Source organism: Oppia nitens, unplaced genomic scaffold, assembly GCF_028296485.1.
Source record: "Oppia nitens isolate AA-2021 unplaced genomic scaffold, nextdenovo-longstitch-racon4-pilon3 scaffold1_pilon_pilon_pilon, whole genome shotgun sequence".
Lineage (NCBI taxonomy): Eukaryota > Metazoa > Arthropoda > Arachnida > Sarcoptiformes > Oppiidae > Oppia > Oppia nitens.
The window spans coordinates 5,805,191-5,828,619 of record NW_026533199.1 but is presented as its reverse complement, the minus strand read 5'-3'; the positions used below and the strand labels follow the sequence as shown (position 1 = coordinate 5,828,619).

At 24.4% G+C, this 23,429-nt stretch overlaps 6 protein-coding genes across 6 annotated transcripts; 5 read left to right on the top strand and 1 right to left on the bottom strand.

Moving 5' to 3' along the window:
• Positions 1-197: 197 nt before the first annotated feature.
• On the top strand, positions 198-1,354 carry LOC128966391 (galactosylgalactosylxylosylprotein 3-beta-glucuronosyltransferase 3-like). The gene is made up of 2 exons (XM_054313240.1): positions 198-445; positions 513-1,354. The coding sequence occupies exons 1-2, from the start codon at positions 364-366 to the stop codon at positions 1,352-1,354; spliced, it is 924 nt and encodes a 307-aa protein (XP_054169215.1). The 5' UTR covers positions 198-363.
• A 1,341-nt stretch (positions 1,355-2,695) lies between these two features.
• On the top strand, positions 2,696-6,132 carry LOC128966390 (multiple coagulation factor deficiency protein 2 homolog). The gene is made up of 4 exons (XM_054313239.1): positions 2,696-2,718; positions 2,790-3,006; positions 5,637-5,742; positions 6,035-6,132. Exons 2-4 carry the CDS (start codon positions 2,815-2,817, stop codon positions 6,130-6,132), a joined length of 396 nt encoding a protein of 131 aa, XP_054169214.1. The 5' UTR covers positions 2,696-2,718; positions 2,790-2,814.
• Positions 6,133-10,211: 4,079 nt separating this feature from the next.
• On the top strand, positions 10,212-18,024 carry LOC128952123 (homeobox protein unc-42-like). Its single transcript, XM_054297461.1, has 3 exons — positions 10,212-10,244; positions 15,974-16,263; positions 17,577-18,024. Exons 2-3 carry the CDS (start codon positions 15,976-15,978, stop codon positions 17,970-17,972), a joined length of 684 nt encoding a protein of 227 aa, XP_054153436.1. The 5' UTR covers positions 10,212-10,244; positions 15,974-15,975; the 3' UTR covers positions 17,973-18,024.
• A 560-nt stretch (positions 18,025-18,584) lies between these two features.
• Positions 18,585-19,646, bottom strand: LOC128952349 (phosphatidylinositol-glycan biosynthesis class F protein-like). The gene is made up of 4 exons (XM_054297732.1): positions 19,345-19,646; positions 19,181-19,281; positions 18,861-19,101; positions 18,585-18,796 (listed from the first exon to the last, which is right to left on the bottom strand). The coding sequence occupies exons 1-4, from the start codon at positions 19,537-19,539 to the stop codon at positions 18,704-18,706; spliced, it is 630 nt and encodes a 209-aa protein (XP_054153707.1). The 5' UTR covers positions 19,540-19,646; the 3' UTR covers positions 18,585-18,703.
• Positions 19,647-19,871: 225 nt separating this feature from the next.
• On the top strand, positions 19,872-21,784 carry LOC128952114 (beclin 1-associated autophagy-related key regulator-like). Its single transcript, XM_054297450.1, has 6 exons — positions 19,872-20,373; positions 20,439-20,901; positions 20,963-21,110; positions 21,178-21,354; positions 21,424-21,604; positions 21,683-21,784. Exons 1-6 carry the CDS (start codon positions 19,981-19,983, stop codon positions 21,737-21,739), a joined length of 1,419 nt encoding a protein of 472 aa, XP_054153425.1. The 5' UTR covers positions 19,872-19,980; the 3' UTR covers positions 21,740-21,784.
• Positions 21,785-21,953: 169 nt separating this feature from the next.
• On the top strand, positions 21,954-23,025 carry LOC128966389 (casein kinase I-like). Its single transcript, XM_054313238.1, has one exon. It carries the CDS (start codon positions 22,051-22,053, stop codon positions 23,023-23,025), a length of 975 nt encoding a protein of 324 aa, XP_054169213.1. The 5' UTR covers positions 21,954-22,050.
• Positions 23,026-23,429: the final 404 nt, after the last annotated feature.

The following is a 23,429-nucleotide window of genomic DNA, read 5'->3' as shown; positions in this document are numbered from 1 at the left end:
TAACATACAGTACATAGTATTACATACACACTGTATATACTATATAGCAATTGCTGTTTAACAACAATACAGTACTACTTGATTAGTGACACTATATATGAGTGAATGAGTGAGTGAGTAGTACTCAATGGATAGTATGATCCACTCATTGTGTATACAGTAGTGTAGGTATAGTAACGTATAGTACTGTCAAATATATATAGACTTCTTGAAGAACCGGTTCCAGTGTTATAGCACTGACTGATTACCATCACTACGATTACTGCCATCTCTTTCATCTGAATACAAATATAGTCTATTTAATGGTTATTAACAATAATATTAATATTTTAAATATAATAGACTGAAGAATATATTAAATTAATGAGGATTTGGACCAAACTTTTGATTATTCAGATTCTGGTTATAATTGTTTTACTCGTTTTATCCGTTGTATTGAATTTTTGTAAGTTTTTAAGATTATAACTAATATCATATAATATTTCATTGATTGTATTAAATCTGATTATTAGATTGTATTGAAAATAATGAATTAGAGAAGACATTGAAGATAAGGGCCGACAGGTTGTCATTGAAGACACCATTAGTGCCGACAATATATGTCATAACTCCTACTTACGATCGTTTGGTTCAAAAGGCAGAACTCATCCGATTATCAAATACTCTACTTTTAGTCGATAATATTCATTGGATTGTAGTCGAAGACTCACCATTTAAAACACAACGAGTGACCAAATTTCTTGAGGATATTGAAAAATATGGTCACTTGAAATATACACATTTAAATGTTGTCACACCAACACAGTTTCAAATGAAGAAAACTGATCCAAATTGGCTGAAACCACGGGGTGTTCTCCAAAGAAATGCTGGCATCGATTGGATTCGAGAAAATGTCAAATCTATTGATGGCAGAGGTGTTGTCTATTTTGCCGACGACGACAATACTTATGATTTGAAACTTTTTAGTGAAATGAGAAATACCCGTCGAGTCTCTGTATGGCCAGTGGGTCTCGTTGGAGGACTTATTGTTGAGACACCGATTGTTATCAATGGAAAGGTTAATCATTGGAATACAATGTGGAAAAAGGAAAGACAGTTTCCAATTGATATGTCAGGCTTTGCAGTGAATCTACAGTTACTTTTGGACAAACCTAATGCTTACTTTACTTTAAAAGCTAGTCGTGGATATCAGGAAACACTTTTCATTCATCAACTGATCACTGGTGTCGACCAACTCGAACCTAAAGCCGTCAATTGCAGTGAAATCTTAGTTTGGCACACGAGGACAGCCCTACCAGATCTTAAACAAGAACACAAACTTAACAGTCCTTCTCATAAGGGATTTGTATTTTGAAATTATTTATACTTTATTAGCATTTGTTTACATAAATATCAATATATTTACAAATTAAATAAAAATGTTTATTATTACCGTAATATATAAATCAAATAATTTATTTATACAATAGTTTCTATAAATATTATGGTAAAATTAAATATACTATTTTATACACAATATATTCGCATACATATTATGTATTTTATATTATTATTATTACCGTAAATGTGTCGAATAAAATATCATATAAATTATTTAATAATATTTAAACAATTATATTTTCATCATTAAAACGTCAATAAAAGTTATCAAATTGACAAAAATTTTGAGTCTATTATCACTACAACAAATTTGATATCAAACGACAAAAAGACGTACCGGTAAGCAATGAATTGAAAAATAAAAATTTAAAATTGGGATCAATTGTCACATGTGGTCACAAATTGTAAATCATGTCATTAACAAAACGGTAAATGATTACTAAGTTATTGAAATTACCAAATGGTCACCAAATTATTGCCATTTTTAAATGGTATAAAAAATTCTTAAAATTTATGTTTAATTAAGAGTTTAGAAAATTAGGAATTCCCTGAAATTCCTCCTTAATATTTGACAAAACTTATCCACTCTTTCCCAAACATTATAAAACAAACAATTGTTAACAATTGAGAAGATATATTAATTATTTATTGTTAACAATTTATCGCTAAACTATAATTATTTTATAATTTTATAATATGTTATTTGTTAGTTACAAGTTGTTAACAATAACTTAAAACTATATAAATTTATTTACTATACTAATATAAATAAATGCATTTTAAAAGTATCATCATATTTAAAGTAAATATTGTAATTGATATATGATGAAGAAAAATAATACTTCTTAATTATAATTAATTTAGTAGAAAACTTTTACTATAAATATTTTTATATTATAAAAATAAACAGTTAATATATTAGTAACTTTTCTGCAATTTTATAAATAATTATTTTTTACTGTATTATTATTATTATTTTATAAATTGAATAAAAAATAATTATTACGTGTAATACGAAATACAGTAACAATGTTTTATAGATAATCTCATAGCAGAAATCATAATACATTGATTAAGCACTTATTAGTAAAACATAATTAAATAGCTATTAATCACTTTATTGTTAAATAATGATAAATAACACATGTTGGCTGTCGTGTACTTATTTTTAGGTTTTAATTAAAAATATAAAAATCTATTTATTTAAAAATCTATTGATTGATTTTATATAATTAATTTAAATAAAATGTATATAAAGTTTGCAATAATTTTAATTATTGCTAAATTATTTGATTTGGTAGTAACTCATGGCGATGACTTTTTTCAGCCAAATATCGAGTTAGTTATTAATCTAAAAAAATATAAACAGTTTTTTATAACTATTAACTAATATCTGTATGTTTTAAAAGGCATATAAAAGAAGATGTGAAAGACATGTATCACATAGAGTTGGACAGTAAGACATCGGAAAAAGAGCTCGACTTTTATTACTTCCAAATGCATGACTTCGACAATAATCTCGTTTTGGACGGACTCGAGATACTGACGGCTATGAATCACGTCATCGATACCGACTATTTGAGGGCTAAAACGGAAACACAAAAGACTTCAACCATTGCACCAAAAGTATGCATTCATTTATTTTTATAGTCATTTAATTTGTTGTCTGATAGAGTCATATAAGCAATTAAAAATCCCGAATAGTGATGATAGCTCAGACCCCCCCTGAGTCTCCCCATACCACCCACTTTAAAGTCGAATATCTCGAATTGCGGAGGTCGAACAGTTATGTGGGTGGTATGGGGAGACTCAGGGGGGTCTGATCTACCATCACTATTCGGGATTTTTAATTCCTTATATGACTCTACAAACATAATTTGTTATATAATTTATTGTTATTATATTTTTAGTATCAAATATGTAATTAAAATATACTTAAAACTTTTTACTACAATACAGTATGTAAACGTATAAAGTGTACAGTTTACCTTGGTGCAACAATTTTATCCAATCTAATATTATAATTTACATTTTTTTATTTATATTTTATTTATTTATAGTAATAACACTTTTTAAATAAAAAATGTAAATTATAATATTAGATTTGATTAAAAAATAAATAGTTGAAAATATGTGTTTTTACGCTATTCATAGACTACATATGCATTTACACAATACTATGATATCATGGTATTTGCATAGACTTGCTTTAGATAGACATCTATTGTATAAAATTGTTGCACCAAGGTAAACTGTACACTTTATACGTTTACATACTGTATATTATCGAAATATTTTATAAAATCAATGTAAAACTAATTTAATTTGAATTAATTTATAAAATACTCAATGGATGACAACACTAGCAAATGTTGTCAATACTTATTTAGTTAAAATATTTGATTTATGATTTAGTGTATGAAATTGCAACCATTATCTATATTATAGAATCATTCTATTTATATAATAATATTTAATATAATTTTCAAACAGCCATACAAAACAATGTATGTCAAGTAATTTATCATAACTCTGTATGATTTATATTATTAATATAAAAATATCTATTACTACTTATTAATAACATTACTATAGTATTAATATTGCATTTAATAAATACCATTTATCTTAAAATTTTAAGATATTTATAAATAATAATTTTTTACAAAAGAATTTTAGATAAAAACATTTTATTAATGAAAAACTTTTATAACTCACTTTTTATTACAATTTGTGACATTTGTTTAACCGATTTTTTTGTTGTATTGGGCCTTAATTGCGAACAATTTATTACAATTACAAAAATCGGTTAAACAAATGTCACAAATTTTAATAAAAAATGAGTTATAAAAGTTTTTCATTTATAATGTGTGATTGTGATAACAAACTTAAATAAAACAATTATTACATTATAATATTATTTTAAATAAAAAACATTTAAAAACGCAATTATAAACTATAAATATAACTTGTATTACAATATAAAAATTGGTTTAGTTCAGAAATAAATAATATTAATTTTAATATTTAATTAAATACAGTTTTTAATAAAAATTAGTATTAAAATATTATATTAAACAATTTATTAATTTATAACACATAAATACATAAATTCAAATGAAGTAAATTAAATTAAATCACTATAATTTTACTATTCATTATTAAATAAATTATAAACATTACATTTAAATATCATACAGTATTACTCAATAATAAAATTATTTTAAACGGTTTTTGACATTATTAATGTTAAATGTGATTAATTATGCTATTAATATATTACTTAAAATCAAATGAGATAATACATTTTCTACATTTCTATACATTTTTATCAGTTTAATTCAAAAAAAATATTGACAATTTTTTCTCAACAATAATATAATTAAAAATATTAAAATAATAATTTATTATTATCAGAAAATATTGAAAATTAAATCGTCAATTGATATTTAATAACTAAATTGATATAATCAAATACAAATGCAAACTGTAAAAATAAATGTTTTAGTTGAAAATCAATATATTATTTTTAAATAAAGTTTTAATTTAATTTGTTTCTTAATTCAATTAAAACAAACTTTTTTTGTTTTATTATTTGCATTAATTGAGAGCAAATAAACTATTTGTGGTAAAAATCTGTTATTTTTTACACTATTAAAGATATATAATAAGTTGGGTTTAATTAAAGTTAGTACAACTATCGTAACTATCAAAATAACATACATTGTATCCAAATGCTACTGTAATTCAAATGCTTTAATTTAATTGTATAGAAAGTAGTTAATAGTTTTTAAGCAGTCTATACAATGCTTTAATATTGTTCAAGTTATTTATTATTATTATTCATATATATATATTTATAATTGTACTTAAATATTTGATTTTATAAATTACAAGTATTATTAATTTTATTATTAATTTTACTATATTATTAAAACATATACTACTGTATTTAATTATATTGCAATTTTATTTTTTACTACAGCATAAACCTTAATTTAATAAAAGATAATATAATAAAATATTATTTTATTTTTTATAGTTTATATAACTTATAATGTAGAGATATTATATATATATATATATATTTTAAATACTATAATTTAAAACTAATAACTAATTTTATATTATATTAAATTTATGAAGTATAAATTATAATAAATGTAACTTGTTATAACTTGTATAAATATTATTTAGATATAAATTTATAAATTTATAAATTTATATAATCTTTGATAATTTTATTTGCAATATAGGATGATATGACTGATGACGAGGATGTGGATCCTATGGAGTATTACCACATTAGAGAAAGATATAGAAATCAGATTCGTTGGAACCAAAAGTTTGACGAAGACTCGAGTCAGTCATTTATATATATATATATATTTTTAAAATATTTAATAGTATATAATTTAAAATGAATTATTTATATTACTACAATAATAATTTATTATGATATTAATCTTTAAGAATTTTAGTAATTTCTGAGATTAATTTTTAGTATTAAGCTTAATATACCGTAATTACCGTAAAATTTTTTCGATAATTGTTAAATTTATAAATTGTTTAATAAATTTTTAAAAATTATTATTTTTTTATAGGTCAGCAAATATTTTATTTATAATATTTATATATATTTTTTATTTTACAGAAGTGATCGACCATTTGTTAAAAGAATACGACAAAGACAACGATGGCTTCATTTCATACACAGAATATATTATTGCCAGAAGAGAAAAACATAAATAAAATACTTATAATTAAAATTTAATATATTTTTAATTAGTTTAATAATGAAAATAAATTATATAATTTGATATTAAACTTTTATATATTTTACTTTAATAAATGTCATAATAATGTTTATTATTTTTTAAATTAAACTATTTCTCATAAAAATCAAAATATTAAAGCAATAAAATAGTATATATTTATTTAGTCAATAATTGATCCTCGAATTAAATAAATTATATTTAATTAACTAAAAAATATTTGATATATTCAATGTTATATAATTATTTGATATATTAGTTTTTTAAATTATCAATTTTTTGTGAATATAATACTGTATCATTTCAATTTATTTTGATATATTTAATATTGAATATAGATTAAGCTTAACCTAACTTAGATTAATATATTTTATTTTATTTATGAAAATACTGTAAATATGGTAACTATTTTATGTTGAATTAAAAAAAATATTAAGTATTTATTTTTCTTTAAATTAAATATAAAATATGGTTTAAAAAAATACTTTTACTTATATTACTAAGTTAAATTATTAAATATAGTGAAATAGTACATAATATATAAGCATGCTCAAATATCATATGTTTTATTGATTGATTAATTTTGTTAAAAAATTATTATATAATTTAGATCTATAGTAGAAATAGAGAAATTTTATGCCAACTTTTATATGATGTATGAGTTATGAGAAGTGCAAAGAGTAGCGGCAATATAAAAGTTGAGCCAAACTGTGCTCTAAAAGCAGTCCATTAGTGTAACTCTGGGACTAAATGCTAAGTCAATTATGTGAGTGCACTGTCAGCTTACAGTGATCAGTACTATAGGTCTATATTTCATAAGTTTGACAGCAATCTAGTAAATAAAGCATAGCTTCGGTAGCTTTCACCTACTCGTATGGCTAATACAAATGGGTTTTATCTGCATCTTTGCTGAGTATAACGCCTACAATACAATAACGTATATATACTTTACTATAAATAATCAGAAATGCAATGACTTTAGACATTAAAAGAAATAATCAGAGAAGTTGTTCATCCCTTAGGGCTAACTATTTAATGTTGTATTCAAAGAGCGTATATCTTATCTTATTTTACAGTATAAACACAAATTGTCATCTATTGATGTGGCCTCAGGTGGACAGTGGCTATAATGGCTACTAAAATGTTAACACTATTATTATGTGCTATATTATTGATTATGTATAAAGCAATTATTTTATTTGTAAGCTATTTTACTTCAGTTATTTATTAATTACTTTATTAATAGACAATAAATAAGTAAATGTGTGTTTTATAAAATAGTAAATAAAAACAACAACAAAAAAGTAAAATTACTAAAATGTATGGTATCTGCGCTTATTTGACATTATTCAGTACCAGAAGAGCTTCTTTTACATTACTGGCTACTCTTAAAGTTGACTGACTATCCATACAGTATAATAAGTGTATAACATAGTGATGATACAGTAATGCACTGGTAGGCCGTGAGCACCCAATTCATGCCCAATTGAGTCGTATAGTAATTTAGTTCAGTAATGAACAGATAATTGAAATGTGCTCTACTCTCGAGTCCGGAGGGGGTGTATAGTAGTGAACAGCAATTGTAAGCATTGAATTGTAAGCCCAAAATGTATTAATATTATTCACTATTCCTGTAACACAACTCATTCAAATTCATGAGGGATTCTCTCCTTCTCTCTCTCTCTCTCTCTCTCTCTTATCCATTGCTTTTTTCCATCTCATCATCACTTGATGTGAAAAATCATTTTGAAATCTTCAAAATAGTATTCACTGCCCACACATTATATGTATAGTATGATAACACAGATGTTTATCCTAAAAATCGTCAATATATTTACAATTGTTGAGCCAATAGTTAATTTTTATTGAAGTCACTGTCTATTGAGGCAAATTAAAAAATTATTTAGTCATTACAAATTGTTTTAAAAATTATTATTTACTATTGTTACTAATTATATAAACTACAATTTAAGATATATTTTGTTAACAAGAAAACAATTATTTGTAAAATTTTCAATTCAATTATAAATGTCTTACTTATAAATTATATAAAAGTACAATATTTCAATTTATTTCAAGATTTTAAAAGTAAATGCATCCGAAAATAGCGGAAATGAAATCCCATTTCAATCAAATGTTTGAAATTAATTTCAGTTTATATTCTATGATTTAGATTTAATACAAGTTTTTCAAAGATCCGTCATTGAGATATAATATCATTGTAGGCAGTGGTTGATAGAAATGTTTGGAGGAGTTTATACTACAGTTGTGTTGGCGGTGAGCACAGGCAGGCGTTCAGGCTCTGGCTGTTGTCAAATAACACTTAATCCTCTTCTACTTCAATGAGTATATCCATGTCCTGAATGGCACTTTAACAGACATTAACAGCATATTTAACTATAATAATCATTGCTTTAAATTTAAACTCTTTTAAATGAATTGTTCATTTCGTATAGTTTAGGGGATTAAAGTTTATTAAGAGATAATAAAGACCTTCAGGTGAGTAAGTGATGGCCCATTTCGGATCTTATGATATGTTTGTCCATCTGGTAAGTCGGACACGTGCTCTGCATATTTTGTATCACCAATTGATTTGTTGGAAGCAAACGGTGGCACATGAATGTGATGTATACATCGGCACAGTTATCCATTGAGTAGTAAGTGATGACAGGTGGCCTCAATAGTGATCACCCGCTGTGAGACTCGCGTCAATCGCTTTCAGTTTTTGCTTTACATTTGATTGTCTATACACTCTATTATGGCTTTGATTATAGTTTTAGAGACATCATTGCATATGATTACCGAAAACACGTGTTATTCCGACCAAAGTCGGCACTCATTAATCGGCACTTATTTATCAACAAATATCAAAAAATTGAATTCAACTCTATATTTGAACCATAAGTTAGAAATGAATTATACATTTTATACTCAAAAATATAATCTTAAAAAAGATAACATCATATCAATAGCTGATGAATTAGAAAAGTATATTTCATACAACATTTAAATACTAATATTTTTATAATGGATTATAAAAGATAAAAAATTATAAGAAAAATGAATGTATTGTAAGTGTTAGTTGGGTTGGAGTCTAAAGTGTGACTGAAAAGAGAGCACAAACTGGATGTAAGCGTATATATAGTATATATGGTATGCGTCGCCCTATTATCTAGTTTTGGCTCTGGCTTTGGTTCAGCCGGTGATTTAATTTTGTAATGTCGTCACAAAACTTAATTTTCTTCAATAAATTCAATGGTTATCATAATTTTTATTGACATACACTTTCCTTTACATTACGTCCATTTGAATGAATGACAACAAATGAAATAAAATATTTATATTTATTTTGATGTCTGTATATATATAGTATTATTCATATACAGTATATATTTCCAAATAATATCATACATTTCATTAAACCAATTTATATTTTATACAATTAAGTGAGATGTCAAATAAAAAGTAGCTCTAAATGTTTGTTATTAAAATTTTATGCAATATTTTATTTGGCAAACGTAAAGTCAAATCAATAGAAGATATATATATATATATATTGTTTAGTTTTTTTTCTAAACAAAATTACAATTTATTCAAAAACTAACATTTGTTAGAATTTGTTTTTTGAATCTTTCAAATTGTGATAAAAAACACGCAAAATATAATTTTGAATAAAATCATAATTAAAGACAAGATATTTAGCCGAAAATAATACTAATTGTAAGTCTGGTATGAGATGTCTGTCCAAATTGAAGGCGTGTTATGTTTGAAATACATAAGCGATTGTATGCTCTGATTCGGTGTCCAATCAAATGTTCAATTCTTTGCTGACTAACACCCAATTCGTCGACAAATTCCTATTGAAAGCAGTGATCAAAAGCACTATAAACACGACAACGGACTCTACTTTTGCAAGATTTTCTCACTGACTCTCTCTTTAACTCATCTCTCATGTCATGTAAAGTCAATATAAAATCATTCAAATTTAATAAAATCATAACTAATAATTTGGGAAAATCAACTTAGATTAGTCTAATTATATAATTATATTTTTGCCTCAATTTTTAAAAAGACCATAATTTCCAAAATGTAAGTAAAATAACATTTATTTAATCACAATTTTTTAACTATTAGTTATTTTAATAAGTTTAATATATATATAATAAATCAAATTATTATTTGACACTAAAATTATATATTAAAAATTAAAATTATAAATTTATTATTAACTTTTAATAATAGTCATATATTAATTATCTATTAAATCAATTATAACTAATCTAATTAACTCAAACAAATCTGCTATAAATTTAATAAATTAATAAAATATTTTATATATACTGTATATTATAAATTTTTGCAATTTATATTAGCAAGAATTTGATAACAATTTGATATTTATTTAATAAAAAATAGTAATAAATATAATAATAGACTACAATGTTTATTATAGTTATCTAAAATTAGATATATAACTAATTTTTTAGACTTTTAGTGTCGATATATAACAGTATATAGTAGTATCTATATTATTATAATTTAATTTATTGCTTTATTGTTTAATCTGAACTAATTAATAAATCTTCATAAATATTTAACATATATTGGGTTTATAATAAAAAATTTAATAATATTAAAAACATAATATCTTACATATAAAGTTATAGATTATAGTTTATAATTATAAGTAATACTTGATACTATCAAGTTGCTAATATGAAAATAAGTAATTTGCTTATAAAGTATCTATGATTTTGCAAATAAAATAATAAAACTATATTTTAAATATGTAATAATAATAATAACATGTATTTATTTATCTAACAAATAATATATTCGTTAGAAGTTTAGAAAGTTTTATAAGAATAATTGTCAAATTATAAATTTATGTAACTTTATTTAACTTAATATAAGTATTAAGTTTATAATTAGTCCACTATTTTGGATAGCTTAGCTAAAATGTCTTAATTGTATAAATCCCTTAATGATATACGTATTTAAATTGAAATATTTGGGCAAATGTATCAAATGTTAAGCACATATGTCATAGCAATAATAATATAGTATTTGCAATGAAATACAATGTATTGAATAGGAGTATTAAAGCCGGCTTTTGTAATGCTTTTTGATGCACTTTGCGTTAGTTTAAGAGCAGGTGCTATGAAATATTGAAACCACCGGAGAGAGTGAGGATTTTGTCCGCTTTTCTTCACCTTTTGTTGTAAACCCAACCAAAATCATTGTTAAAGCAATCAATGCTTTAGGCATTAAACTAGACTAACAGTGCGCCCAAATTATACGCTAATACATTCATATATAAATAAAATAGTCGATTAAATGAGTGTATGTATGCATCATATCAATTGTGAACATTACAAGTGGTTGTACTCTGTTTTCATTATATAATTGATTATTACTTAAAATACCAGAAACACGTGTCCAAAACAAATATTTTTATATATAACTAATAGTCAAACATTTAGTATTACTTACTTTTATGATAACAAATCATTGATTGTGTTTACTTTCATTGTTAGTAGTGTATAATCAACATATCTATTATATATTTTAATTTATTTAAAGTTTAAATCAACTTTTTAATTATAGTTTAAACAATTAAATTAAATAAATATTGTCATATTTTAAGTGATTATTTAGATCATTTAGATCGTTGTTATTATTTATAATATTATATAAAAGTATCAATAGCTTTATAACAAATTGTAATTAACTTAAATATTGATAACTATTATACAAAATAATATATAGAAATTTAATTTATATGTTAACATATTTAATAATATCTAAAAATAGTTGTAACTGTTATTAAAATAATCAAAAATTTAAATCATTATTTTCTAATTCACTATCTATTTATATTTAGATTGACAACATATTTAAAATATCTGTTTAATTATCAAATTGCTTAAAATGTCAAACAAGGTTAATATGAAATTTATACTTATTTCAAATGTTTTTATAAGTCTAATTATGAAATTACTAATTCAATAATATGAACAATAATTCAAAATTTAAAGTTTATAATAATTTAAATGTACTTTTAAAAGATATTTTATGAGTTAAAAAACGTGCTATAATTTTCATAAAATTTATAATTTGAGATTTTATTAGCATCACTAAAATTTTTAGAAATAATGGTAGTAATTTATAACTATTTATTAGATGTAATTAAAATTATACTATATATTGTTTATGTATTACTATATACACTATTTATATACTAGTATATACTATTACTATATATTATTGATAATTTATTAAATATTAATTTTAAAATAATACTAGTTTATCCCGAGCAACATGTATAGCCGTGCAATTCTTTTACTAATTTAAAAATATTTACTATAAGTAATTTGAATGAGACTTAATTTGTTTATACAACTACTACATAACCTAATGTAACAAAACTACTGAACCAATACACATTAATTCGACTAAACTTTTGAGAAATTTTAGTTTTTATATATATTTAAATAATTTTAATAAAAATTGAAAATTTAATTTTTGCGAAAAAAAATTTGCATTTGAAAAAAATTTACTGAAATTTAACACATGTAGCTAACATGTGCCATAAACTCACACAATATAGCAAAGTGTAATTACACGACACACCAGCCTACCTGTCCCTAAAACCTACCTGAGCTCAACAAAAATTTAAAATTTCCCATAGAAATAACATTGCTTTAAATTAAAATTGAAAATTTTAACACAAATTGAAAATTTTAACACAAATTGAAAATTTTTGCATTTGAGAAAATTTTGCAAAAATTTAGCACAGGTAGCTTACCTCCCGGTGCCCTGTAACTCATATAATATAGCAAAGTGTAATTACACGACACCAGCCTACCTGTCCCTAAAACCTACCTGAGCTCAATAATCATTTAAAATTTCCCATAGAAATAATATTGCTTTAAATTAAAATTGAAAATATAACAATATATTTTTAGCTTTGAATTAAAAAATGGTTGTTGAGGAAGTGTGCACACATACAAACAAACAAACAAACAAACAAACAAACAAACAAACAAACAAACAAACAAACAAACAAACAAACAAACAAACAAACAAACAAACAAACAAACAAACAAACAAACAAACAAACAAACAAACAAACAAACAAACAGACAAAACAAATGTCTTAAAGTTATTAGGATTCTAAAAACAACCTATTATATTTTACTTATTTAGTAGGCATGATATATTAATTTAGTAAAAACAAGTTTAACATAGTTGCAAGTTTTAACTTACAACGAAAATTAATATTAAAGAAAACTATTTAAAAATTATTAAAAAATTATGTAACACTAATCATTTAAATTGTTTAACAAAAAATATTTTATTAATATATATTTATTTTATTCTAAACATAATAAATAATATGATAAATAACTGCAACATTAATTTAAATGTCAAGAAAATAACAAAAATTAGATTTATAACACAAAATTGAATTCAATGAGAGTTTTGTAAGAAAGTGCTCTTTAAATGGTTTTTAAGTTTTTTATTTTTCCAATCGATTTAAACGATTGGAAATTGAATAAATGAATTGATATAATATTAGATAAATTGACACAATGTATAAGCAATTATTTGTAAATAAATTGCATTATGATATCAAATGCATTCGTTATATATCTATATATAATGTTTTAATGATTAATTAAAATATTTACAAAACATACATACAGTATATTAGTAATGAAAACTTGCGTAAATTACATATTTATTTTAAAGAATATAAGAAAAATAAAGCAAGAAATTAAAATAATTTTAATAAAAAAGTTTATTATTAATAAAAATATTAATAATACATTTGATAATTACTGAAGGAGTATAGAAGGTGAAGGGGTATAGTCGGTAAAATGGCAAAAATATAGAAAAATGTTGGGTCAGTATAGGGTGTACAGTTTTAAATTTTAGTAAATTTCCACTAAATTCCATATAAATTCATAATAAACTCTCCATATATTTCCTATAAATTCCCCATAAATTCCCCATAAATTCCCCATAAATTCCCCATAAATTCCCCATAAATTCACCATAAATTCCCTGAAAAAAAGGAAAATATTCACAACTTAATTCTTTAATACTATAGTTTAGTGATTAAAATAAGATCTATAAAAATAAAATTGTACATATAAAGTAATACAAATTAAATGATTATGGATAAGTTTATTTTACTCATTGTTTAATATAAATTTTAAAAATATTTGTTAAATTGTTATTCTATTAAATTAAAATATATRTTAAGCATTTATCAAAAAATCTATCACTGATAACACTAATGGCAATCACTGCTATAGTTGTAATAAAGTAATACCCAAAGTATTTGGCTCTATTGGTATTAATAGAGTATCTTAAAAATCACTGTTTTTAACTGTTAATACTATATATTAAATATCTGGTAAACCATATTTTAAATATTAAAATCAATAATATTTTAATTGCTTATTTTTTATTAATTGTAAAATTGATCATATAATAGCAGTCGACTGCAATATAGAAATTTTCAATAAATTACAATTTTTACACAGAATTTTATATTAATTTATAGTTTATTTAAAATAAATAATAATAAAAAATTAATATACTGTATTATTTCAATATTTTTATCTATATTCTAAGTCTCCAAAAATAAACGGCTTAAAAATTAGTCATTTTTCATACAGTGATTAAATTAGAGATGGGCAAATAGAAAGTTTCTAGAAAATTTCTCAGGAATAAATTTCTATAGAAATTTAACTTTATTGCTTTATTATGGGATCCCCATATCTATAGTTATTGTAATACTATATTAATAAAATATAATACTATACATATAATATTATACTTTAAAATATAGTACAGTATTATACTAATGGGATACCTATATATAAAATAATTATAATTATTTAATAATAATAATTAGTTTTGTAAAATTGTATTCATTTTTTTTATTAGATTAATAGATACAAATTTCTTCTAGAAACTTTCTAGAAATTTCTCTATTATTTTATAAATTTCTCTTTTTTTGCCAACACTAGATTAAATACAAAATAAAATTATATTTATTTATTGTACCAAATAATTAATAAAAATAATGTATAAGTAGAGTATCAAATTTAAATAGATATATAGTTACAATATAGATACTATAGTTATTTAGTCAAAATGACTTATTTTTAATAGTATTTATATAATCGTAATCTATATATTCATTAATGTAATTAATAATTTACTGTAACTGCTAATACAAAAAATTCAAATAAAATAATTACATAATTTAATAATAATTAAAGGAATAAAACTACATATTTATTGTTAAAATTGAAGCTATAATAAATCAAGTTTTAATATCTAACAGGTTTATTACCTTATTATTAATGGTTATTAATTAATGATTTCAATGATTATTTTAATATCAATGTCATTATTATATAATATATCAAATAAATAAAGAGCTTATTAATGTTTACATACATAAATTATTTAGTATTTTTGGGCATCAAAATATTGCAATTTTACTATACATCTACTTTAAATATGATAAAAAAATACATGTAAAAATATCTAGAAATTAGTAATTAAAATATTGCTTTAATATTAGTATTTAAATAAAACTAACCTGTAATGACTTATTTTTATTTTATAAAATAATAATAATTTATATATTAGTTGTAACTTTTATTTTGTGGTATTTTTTTATAAATTTTATTCATATAAACCACATTTTATGAAAAGAACTTTTTGTAAGGAAATTCAATAAAAATTTATTATTACTTTAAGACAGTTTCAAATACATCCGATTTATTTTAAAGAGATGAAAGTAGAACCGGGACTCACATCAAGCCTATCGCCGACTGCACTAATGGCTGGTCTCGGGTCTAATCATAGCAACTCTAGTCATACCTCATTGACCACATCGTCGAGTAGTATTAACTCTAACGGCACGTGTCCTCCAACACCGGCTCGTAGGCGACACCGGACAACATTTACTCAGGAACAGCTACAAGAGTTAGAGGCAGCGTTCGCTAAAAGTCATTATCCGGATATCTATTGCCGGGAAGAGTTGGCCAGAATTACCAAATTAAATGAGGCCCGCATTCAGGTACTATTTCTACCATTTCTACCATTTATTTCTACAATAACTGTCAATATATGACAAATAACATCACTTGATGTTTGACCTATAAATGCTATATACTATACATTTTGTAACTTACTTTCCATTTCTATAAGTTATATCAATTCTTCTATAGCGCATACAAATGCTATACACATAACAGTGTATACATTGAATGTTGTATTAACTTATATTATAGACTATGTTATAGTTGTAGGAAAGCATGAGTTCTGTATTGAATATATGATATATCTGTCCATATTTAACAACAAAGTTGTTGTTATTGTCGGTGCAAAACACGTCTAACAGCGAGAATGTGTTAATAGAGATTGACGTGAACACAGTCTACCAATGGTAGGCCTCATATGAGGATGCGGTGCATAATATTAAGCAATATATGAAATACTAACTAATTATGAAAAAAGTTTACAATTTCTCAATTGAAAAGCACTAACTTTCACAATATTAACTTACATTTGGACCCAACATATAGTATACTAGCAATTGATTCACTCGATGAACAATAATGTTAGTGTAGTGCGAGATATAGGATATATGATAATAAAAGAATATAATTCAAAGCATTGTATTGTAATTCAATGGTAATCACAAGTGTATTGCATGTTATTTGACTACTGTTTTACATGTATTTTATAGTATGAAAGTGAGCCGAGAAAGAGGGGTCAAACCGATTGAGGGATACAAATGCTATAGAAATAGTAGATATAATATAGACTTATTATGGAGACCGCTGTGTAAGATAAGGGCACCACTGATGTTATCACTGATTTAATTTGCAGACCTAATGGAGTGACGCTTCAGCGATCGACCTCTCTCTCTCTCTCTCTCTCTCTCTCTCTCTCTCTCTCTCTCTCTCTCTCTCTCTCTCTTTCTCTCTCTTATTCCTCGGCTTTCTCTTTATATCCAACAAACTCTTAGCTTTTCTCTCATTTGCTTTTATCTGAAAATAATTTTCTTTTGCCAAACCATTGCATGACTTGAATCCGCAATCACTACATCATTACCACAATATAACATCAATTTTGAAGTCCAACCAAATGCTATATTATTTAACTTGAAATCTTAAATAAAAATTTACAAACTTTTAAAGTATTTAGTATTTCTATATATCAAACACTTAAACAAATTATTATTATATTATATAATTAATTATAAAAATATTAATTATCATTTGTTTATATAGTAATGTAACTTTTATTTTCCATAAACTGTAAGATTTATATCTACAATAAATACAGAATATTTTTAAAAAATCAATTTTATAAAAAAATATTTAGGTTTGGTTTCAGAATAGAAGAGCTAAATATAGAAAACAAGAAAAACAATTACAAAAAGCATTGGCTGCACCGTCAATGTTGCCGGCATGTAATGGGGCAATGATGAGGAATATATATCAGGCCAGTAGTGCACAGGCAGGTACCAGAGGGTACCAATACTCTACAGCCAATGCCATCAATTCAATGAGTACGTCAAGATATCCACCAATGAGTACAGCATCTTATCCTCCGGTGACAGCACAACCCTTCTCTATGAGTCATTCATCACCAGATATGTCAGTCATCAGACAAGAAGATGACAATAATTGGTATAATAAAGGGTTTTCAGCTCTCAGGATGAACTCAACGCCGCACAGTCACAATCTAACGGCACCTATGCTTCAATATCAGGCATAATCATCAATTGGACATCTATTTTGTCAACAAATATCTTTGAGCTTATAATTCATATGCCATTCAAGAATAACATTATTTTGAAATCATTTAAATTTTCAAATAATCGACAGTTTTATAACTGATTTAATGTTCCTATGATTAAGATTTTAGAAACATAAAGAAAAAGTGATTTAATATTTTGTTGTGATTTTAGTTTTACTAGCATTTAATTTATAACTACATATAATACAGTATATTGTAATGTAATTTTATAATTATTTCCATATATTTTAAATTATAGTAAAAATTAAAGTTATTATTTTGTTTAATTTTATTAAGATTCAAAAAAGGAGTTTTTAGTAATTTAAATTATTATAATTTTTGTATAATTATTGTAATGTTAAAAGAATTTATTATAAAATTTTACACAAATCTAATATAATCTAATTGTCAATAATTAAATTTCTAATGGATAGTCAACTACAGTATTAATTTAAGTCATTGTCTTGTAATCATAAATATTCATATAATTGATATTATTAATAAATAATTCTAATACACCTGTATATTAAAAATTAAAAACACAATTGTAAATAATTATATACAATAAAAATTATTATCACATTAAGATTTATTTATTTATAAGCTTTTATTATAAGATATGATAATCTTTTGTCAGATATTTTTGACAATCACTGAATAAAATGTTCTGTCGATTATTTTTTTAAGTAAAAATAAAAAAAATAATTAAATTATAACTTAAAACTTAGTTTATAGCAACCAAAACACAATGATATTGAATTGGCGATAAAATTGGCAAACATTGCTCCCAAACAAACGCTTATCTGAAAAAAATAAATTAGAAATATATAACATTTGAATCATTATAATAGACATCGGTATACAAACAGGCCATTGTTGCCACGGCTGCATCCAATCTAAGACAATAGGAAAGGCCCCAAACCAGCCACCAATTAGTGTTATCAATGATATCCTGAAGACAATTGTGTCAACTCTTGCATCCAATTTATTGCTGTATAAACTATTTATCAAATTTGATAATATTTTGTCCGATCGACACAACACTACAATTGGAAGTGTTGTCAGTGATGTCAATAATAGTGCCAAATATAATGTATTGAGTTTATCACTAAATGAAATATCAATTATTAATAAATATAAATCATTTAAATTGTTATTAAATTAAATTTAATTATATTAATACATACGATAGTAAGGGAGCGCCTAATAGTACAGACAATACATAATAAATGGCAATACTTTTGATTAAAGTTATCACTTTTGGTATCACATCAAGACTTAGTAGACTCTGAATATGATATAAATTATTTAGTAATCAAAGAATTAATCATAAACTGTGTCTTTGACTGACCTGACTGTTGATCACAATCTTTGAATGAGATATCAATAGAGCGATGCTTTGAAAGCCATAACTGATTAGTAGAGCGGTTGGCAAATGTTGTGATGGATTCAATTGGGTGATCGACAACTTGACAATCATATATAACACACAAACCAATTGACACAAATTATATGGCAATAGTACTATCACTTTGTTATTAGTCATTATATCAATCAATTTGATTACATTTAATAATAATTACTATAATATCATTCAATCACTAATTGAAGACACATTTTGATGACATTTATTTCAATTAATGTATTTTGTTATGACTTAAGTAATAACAGTACAAACAGTCAATTATTTGCTTTTAATTTCAATAATAATACCTTATATTAAAATATCAATTATATTAAAACAATTATTTAAAAACACAATAATATTGTATTGAAAAATATATGAATAATCAGTTAAATTAAATGACAATTAAATTTAATATTAAATTTAATATCAATTTTATGAAAGTTGTCGTCATTTATGTCCAAATCATTGACTTTTGAGATCAAGTGTTGTAAACAAACGTCAAAACAGACAATGAGTTTAGTGTTTAGTAAACAACTGATTGATTGACAACTATTCRTGTATTTTGTGTTTTGACTGTTAATGTCGAGGATGTCGTCAGAGTCATCAACTCGTCCTCAAAACATACCTCTTGTTGATCACAATGCAGTCGACTCTCATTTCAGTGACAACTCCGACCACTCATTGATGATATCGTCGTTGAAGAAGTCGAGTGACCACACAATCAACCAAAGCTTACCAAATGAAAGAAGTGCTAAATATGTGATGACATGTCGTGTCTGCGGTCACGACAGGTGTACCTTCTTTTGTATGGATTGTGTCAGAAAAGGTGACTTTTATGGCATTTCAAAGACTAGAATCAGAGAAATCTTTGCCGAAAAGAAACTCAAATATTTCAGACTTAAAGACGAACAAAGACTTATATCAGAGACCATTGATAGACATCTAAATGATTTGATGATTAAAGAAGAATTGGTATTAATTATTGTTAAAGTTTTCTACTTTTAAAAAATTTATATTACTTTATATTGTTTTTAAAGGAGTTTAAGATCCGATTGATTGAATCCAATGGCGAATGTCTGCAAAACAGTTTAACGAAAGCCAAACAAAAGTTGAACTCAAGTGAAGATAATCTCAGGAAAACTGTTGCCAATCAAAGTGAATGCAAAGTAAGRTGTAATAAATTGAAGGACAAAGTGAAAGATGCAAAACAATATCTGAATAAACGTCACAATAATATCAATAAAACCAATGATGATAAAGACAATTGTGATGAAGATATTAAAGTAATGGCTAAACAAAGAGTCAAACAGTTAACGACATTTATATTTCCTATTGAAGCAAAAGAAGGTGTAATTGATAGCAATGATTGTCATTCATTGACGAGCTCTGAATCGACTCCATTACTGGAACCGATCTCTTATAGTCCAAACCCAAGCAATTATTCAATAGTCGAGCCATGGATTAATGGAAATGGAGATTATTCTTTATTTGCTTTATTTGGTATTTATTAACTTATACTAGAATTACATTTATTTGTTGTAATTTTAACATTTTATTTTAGCCACAAATGAAAGGGATTATCCTAATAAAGATTCGTGTTATCGAAATGCTAGGTATAGGATATGTGCAGCACTGGCATACATCACACAACTTATTAGTTTAATTGCCTTTTATTTAGATATACGACTTCCCAAACGTCTCACTTATAGGTCAGTAAAATATAATTAAATTAAATAAACTAAATAAGTAAAAATTATTTTTATTATATATTTGCAGTGAATTTTATTTAAGTGATTTGAATGAAACACAATTTATACAYAAAGTGGCAAAACTTAACACAAATATTGTTTATTTATGTCTTTCGCAAAATCTTGATTCAGAGCTATTGATTGGACGATTAACTGTTAAAAATTTATTACATTTGTTGAACTCATCGCCAAATTTAGGCATTAGGTCTCTATCATTATTAACTTAAAATTGTATTTATTTTGACACAAATATTTATGTTTGAATTATTTGAAGGAATCGTCCTATTATTGTTAGATCAGACTTCTTGGAAAATCTCGAAGATTGTCTTTTAGAAGACTTGGAACTACTGGAAGATGTTGTGGACATTGGCAGTGATCAGAATGACGAGAATCTGATTGTTGAGTACGATTGGGTTGAAAATAACATACCAGACTTACAACTTAATGACGTACAGGTATTTGTTAGTTATTTTTTTAATTTATTAAATAAAACACTTAATTTTTGATAATTTAATATTATATAATTTTAACAGCAAACTAGTATTGCCAGTAATGTCATATCAACATTATCATCATTTTTTAGATCTTGAGAACAAAATATAGATGATTATCGGTATTAATATTTAGTCAATACATTTACCGTAATATTTAATGAATAGCAAAATATTATTAATCTGTTGTAATTTATTCTAAGATTTATTATAAATTGTAATTATTATAAAATAAAATTTTTATTATTGCATTTATCAAAAATTAAATTATTCATTATATAAATAAAATTCTCGTGAAATTAAGTTTAAAAGTCTTTAAACAAAAGAGATTAAGTCTAGTCTGTAAACTAGATTTAAGCCAAATAATGATTTATTGACACAATTTATAATTAATTGTTACCATAATTCTAATGGCGAATAAACCAAAAGTTGAAGGTTTATTAATAGATAACACTTATCGATTGGACAGTTATATGAATGGCGGAGCTTTTGGATTATTATATAAGGGAACTAATATATATACTAAAGAATGGTTGGCCATTAAATTGGAGCACAAAGATATTGAATCTCCTCAGTTGCCTCTAGAGTATAGATTCTATATGTTGTTGGGCTCACAATTAGGTATTCCTAACATCTATTATTTTGGTCCCTGCAATGTATACCACGCGTTAGTTATGGAGTTATTGGATCCGAGTCTCGACAAAATGTTTGCATTGTGTGACAACAAATTTAGTGTCAATACAACCGCAAGAATTGCTACACAAATTCTGAAGATTATTGAATACATTCACAACAAAAATATAATTTTTCGAGATATCAAACCAGAAAATTTCCTATTGGGTCGCACCGGGACTCCCAATGCTAAAGTTATTTACATAATTGACTTTGGATTAGCTAAAGAATATATAGATATCAACACTAAACAGCACATACCTATGAAAACTGGTAAATCATTGATAGGAACTCCGAGGTATATGAGTTGTTGGAGTCATTTTGGACTCGAACAGAGCAGACGGGATGACATGGAGTCCATTGGATTTATGCTCATATACTTCATTAAAGGACGACTTCCCTGGCAGAGACTCAAAGGACATTATTTGCATCGATTGCAACAAATCGCAAATCTTAAGAAACAAATTACTATTGAAACGCTTTGCACTCATATTCCCAAAGTTTTTGTTCAATACATGAAACATATTAGACAACTAGCTTTCATGGATACACCTAATTATGATATGCTTCATAAATACTTTAATCAATTAATTACTGATAATTATGCATATGATTGGGATTATAAAAAGCGTGATATAAGTCTACAAACAACATCATCAGGTATTACAATACAAACTGTCGGTCTTATGTCATCTAATTTAAACAAAAATTAACTTTTTAATACATAATCACATTAAAATTAAATATTAATAAATATGTTTATAAATAAAAAAATAAGCAAATATACAAAATTGTTATTTTATTAAACAAAGTTTATCATGACTTTTAAATCGATTTTTAATTAACGATTGATTAATATCAATATCATATAATAACATAATCAAAGTAAATCAAACATACATTCATATAATTTAAACAAAATTCAAGTCAAGTAATAGTTCTGTAAGTTCTGAAGTTTCAATTAATTTGTGGTCAATACTAATGTATTATACAATCAAATACATTACTAATGTGATCTCAATATTGACTTTAAGACCACCGGAGATGAGTCTGCATTTGGGTCTTATCTCTCTCTCTTTCTCTYTCTCTCTCTCTCTCTCTCTCTCACACACACACA